The sequence below is a fragment of the Carassius carassius genome, chromosome 37 (genome assembly GCF_963082965.1).
Source record: "Carassius carassius chromosome 37, fCarCar2.1, whole genome shotgun sequence".
Classification (NCBI taxonomy): domain Eukaryota; kingdom Metazoa; phylum Chordata; class Actinopteri; order Cypriniformes; family Cyprinidae; genus Carassius; species Carassius carassius.
Window position 1 is genome coordinate 28,458,352 of NC_081791.1, and position 4,458 is coordinate 28,462,809.

The 4,458-nt window shown below is 38.4% G+C and overlaps 1 protein-coding gene across 1 annotated transcript in view; it reads right to left on the reverse strand.

Annotated features, from left to right (window-relative positions):
* The window catches only part of LOC132117625 (ephrin type-B receptor 4b-like), a 32,653-nt gene that overhangs the window by 23,675 nt on the left and 4,520 nt on the right, over positions 1-4,458 (reverse strand). Inside the window, exon 2 of the mRNA XM_059526958.1 lies at positions 1,606-1,944. Coding sequence (XP_059382941.1) covers positions 1,606-1,944 — 339 coding nt within the window. The remainder of the gene's footprint in view (positions 1-1,605; positions 1,945-4,458) is intronic.

Below are 4,458 nucleotides of genomic sequence, written 5' to 3' on the forward strand. Positions count from 1 at the left end.
TGCACCTTGCTGTAGGGGTTCTCCAGCCAGGCGGGGTGTGTGTGTGTGTGTGTGTGTGTGTGTGTGTTTGTGTGTGTGTGCACCTTGCTGTAGGGGTTCTCCAGCCAGGCGGGGTGTGTGTGTGTGTGTGTGTGTGTGTGTTTGTGTGTGCACCTTGCTGTAGGGGTTCTCCAGCCAGGCGGGGTGTGTGTGTGTGTGTGTGTGTGTGTGTGTGCACCTTGCTGTAGGGGTTCTCCAGCCAGGCGGGGTGTGTGTGTGTGTGTGTGTGTGTGTGTGTGTGTTTGTGTGTGTGTGCACCTTGCTGTAGGGGTTCTCCAGCCAGGCGGGGTGTGTGTGTGTGTGTGTGTGTGCACCTTGCTGTAGGGGTTCTCCAGCCAGGCGGGGTGTGTGTGTGTGTGTGTGTGTGTGTGTGTGCACCTTGCTGTAGGGGTTCTCCAGCCAGGCGGGGTGTGTGTGTGTGTGTGTGTGTGTGTGTGCACCTTGCTGTAGGGGTTCTCCAGCCAGGCGGGGTGTGTGTGTGTGTGTGTGTGTGCACCTTGCTGTAGGGGTTCTCCAGCCAGGCGGGGTGTGTGTGTGTGTGTGTGTGTGTGTGTGCACCTTGCTGTAGGGGTTCTCCAGCCAGGCGGGGTGTGTGTGTGTGTGTGTGTGTGTGTGTGTGTGCACCTTGCTGTAGGGGTTCTCCAGCCAGGCGGGGTGTGTGTGTGTGTGTGTGTGTGTGTGTGCACCTTGCTGTAGGGGTTCTCCAGCCAGGCGGGGTGTGTGTGTGTGTGTGTGTGTGTGCACCTTGCTGTAGGGGTTCTCCAGCCAGGCGGGGTGTGTGTGTGTGTGTGTGTGTGTGTGCACCTTGCTGTAGGGGTTCTCCAGCCAGGCGGGGTGTGTGTGTGTGTGTGTGTGTGTGTGTGTGTGTGCACCTTGCTGTAGGGGTTCTCCAGCCAGGCGGGGTGTGTGTGTGTGTGTGTGTGTGTGCACCTTGCTGTAGGGGTTCTCCAGCCAGGCGGGGTGTGTGTGTGTGTGTGTGTGTGTGTGCACCTTGCTGTAGGGGTTCTCCAGCCAGGCGGGGTGTGTGTGTGTGTGTGCACCTAGCTGTAGGGGTTCTCCAGCCAGGCGGGGTGTGTGTGTGTGTGTGTGTGTGTGTGTGTGTGCACCTTGCTGTAGGGGTTCTCCAGCCAGGCGGGGTGTGTGTGTGTGTGTGTGTGTGTGTGTGTGTGTGTTTGTGTGTGTGTGTGCACCTTGCTGTAGGGGTTCTCCAGCCAGGCGGGGTGTGTGTGTGTGTGTGTGTGTTTGTGTGTGTGTGTGCACCTTGCTGTAGGGGTTCTCCATCCAGGCGGGGTGTGTGTGTGTGTGTGTGTGTGTGTGCACCTTGCTGTAGGGGTTCTCCATCCAGGCGGGGTGTGTGTGTGTGTGTGTGTGTGTGTGCACCTTGCTGTAGGGGTTCTCCATCCAGGCGGGGTGTGTGTGTGTGTGTGTGTGTGTGTGTGCACCTTGCTGTAGGGGTTCTCCATCCAGGCGGGGTGTGTGTGTGTGTGTGTGTGTGTGTGTGCACCTTGCTGTAGGGGTTCTCCATCCAGGCGGGGTGTGTGTGTGTGTGTGTGTGTGTGTGTGCACCTTGCTGTAGGGGTTCTCCATCCAGGCGGGGTGTGTGCTGCTGGCCGTGTCCTCGTCGCTCTGGTAGTAGAGCAGGTTGAAGGTCTCTTTGCAGCTGCGGAAGCTGGAAGGCATGGCTGAACACTCCATCACAGTGAAGCGGATCTCCACGTACACCTGAGTGGCTCCACGCAGCGGGATGAAGCGTGTGCGCAGCCAGTGACTCACAGACGTCTCCATGGGGCAGATCTGAAAGGTGCGGACGCTGTTGCCCTCCTCATCTAAACCGCTCATCTCCTCCCACTGACAGAAAGAGCAACAAACATCGTGTGAAATACAGAACTCAACGACAGACTGACTCTAGTTGTGATCTGATCTGCACATTATTATAAAGATCGCTGTCTTTCAGCAGAATATAATCACTGGATGTCATCAATATGTAAACAGTGAGTGTGTTCAGGTTCAGCTCTGCTGTATGATCTGAATACAGTGTTTATATGTCTGCAGGAACGGGAATATTCCTGTTTTTGTGGTTGTTGTGTGTTTTATTTCCTGCTGTTTAGAGGTGTTAATTATAGGACCTAAAAACTCTGCTTGTAATAACCTAGAACACTGTCTAAGACTTGATGGTTGCTCTGTCAATTCTTCTTCATCAGTTAGGAACCTAGGTGTGCTATTTGATCGCAATCTTTCCTTAGAAAGCCACTAATTCTAGGTTTATAATTCAATAATTCTAAGTTTTTATCTCACTTATTATAAGTTTATTTTTCAATAATTCAAAGTTTTTATCTCACTAATTCTGTTTATATTTCAATAATTCAAAGTTTATATCTCACTAATTCTGTTTATATTTCAATAATTCAAAGTTTTTATCTCACTAATTCTGTTTATATTTCAATAATTCTAAGTTTATATCTCACTAATTCTGTTTATATTTCAATAATTCAAAGTTTTTATCTCACTAATTCTGTTTATATTTCAATAATTCAAAGTTTTTATCTCACTAATTCTGTTTATATTTCAATAATTCTAAGTTTATATCTCACTAATTCTGTTTATATTTCAATAATTCAAAGTTTTTATCTCACTAATTCTGTTTATATTTCAATAATTCAAAGTTTTTATCTCACTAATTCTGTTTATATTTCAATAATTCAAAGTTTTTATCTCACTAATTCTGTTTATATTTCAATAATTCAAAGTTTTTATCTCACTAATTCTGTTTATATTTCAATAATTCAAAGTTTTTATCTCACTAATTCTGTTTATATTTCAATAATTCAAAGTTTTTATCTCACTAATTCTGTTTATATTTCAATAATTCAAAGTTTTTATCTCACTAATTCTGTTTATATTTCAATAATTCAAAGTTTTTATCTCACTAATTCTGTTTATATTTCAATAATTCAAAGTTTATATCTCACTAATTCTGTTTATATTTCAATAATTCAAAGTTTTTATCTCACTAATTCTGTTTATATTTCAATAATTCAAAGTTTTTATCTCACTAATTCTGTTTATATTTCAATAATTCAAAGTTTTTATCTCACTAATTCTGTTTATATTTCAATAATTCAAAGTTTATATCTCACTAATTCTGTTTATATTTCAATAATTCAAAGTTTATATCTCACTAATTCTGTTTATATTTCAATAATTCTAAGTTTATATCTCACTAATTCTGTTTATATTTCAATAATTCAAAGTTTTTATCTCACTAATTCTGTTTATATTTCAATAATTCTAAGTTTATATCTCACTAATTCTGTTTATATTTCAATAATTCAAAGTTTTTATCTCACTAATTCTGTTTATATTTCAATAATTCAAAGTTTTTATCTCACTAATTCTGTTTATATTTCAATAATTCTAAGTTTATATCTCACTAATTCTGTTTATATTTCAATAATTCTAAGTTTATATCTCACTAATTCTGTTTATATTTCAATAATTCAAAGTTTTTATCTCACTAATTCTTTTTATATTTCAATAATTTTAAGTTTATCTCATTAATTCTAAGTTTTTACCTCACTAATTCTAATTCTAAGTTTATATCTCACTAATTCTACGTTTTTATCTCACTAATTCTGTTTATATTTCAATAATTCTAAGTTTATATCTCACTAATTCTGTTTATATTTCAATAATTCAAAATTTATATCTCACTAATTCTATTAATATATCAATAATTCTAAGTTTATCTCATTAATTCTAAGTTTTTACCTCACTAATTCTAATTCTAAGTATTATATTTTAATAATTCTAAGTTTTTAACTCCCTAATTCTAAGTTTATATTTCAATAATACTACGTTTTTATCTCACTAATTCTAGGTTTATAATTCAATAATTCTAAGTTTTTATCTCTTATTCTAAGTTTATATTTCAATAATTCTAAGTTTACCTCACTAATTCTAATTCTAAATTTGTATTTCAATAATTCTAAATTCTAAGTTTGTTTCAATAATTAAAAGTTTCATATCTCACTCTTTCTGTGTTTATATCACAGTAATTCTAAGTTTATATTTCAATAATTCTAAGTTTTATTTCTCATTAATTCTAATTTTATATCTGACTAATTCTAATTTTATTTCTCACTAATTCTAAGTTTTATTTCTCACTAATTCTACATTTGTATTTCTCCAATTCTATGTTTGTTTCACAATTCTGTTTACAGCTCACAACTCTGAGTTCATATCTTGCAATTCCAAGTTTCTATTTTATAATTATACGGGGAAACAAACTAATCAAATTATTACAAAACACTGATGTGCATGTAAATACAGTTTGATGTGTTTCATGTTGACGTTATCCTTTAAATGTTCCTTTGACAGTCATGTGAGTTCAAGTAGATGTGTGTGTGTGTGTGTGTGTGT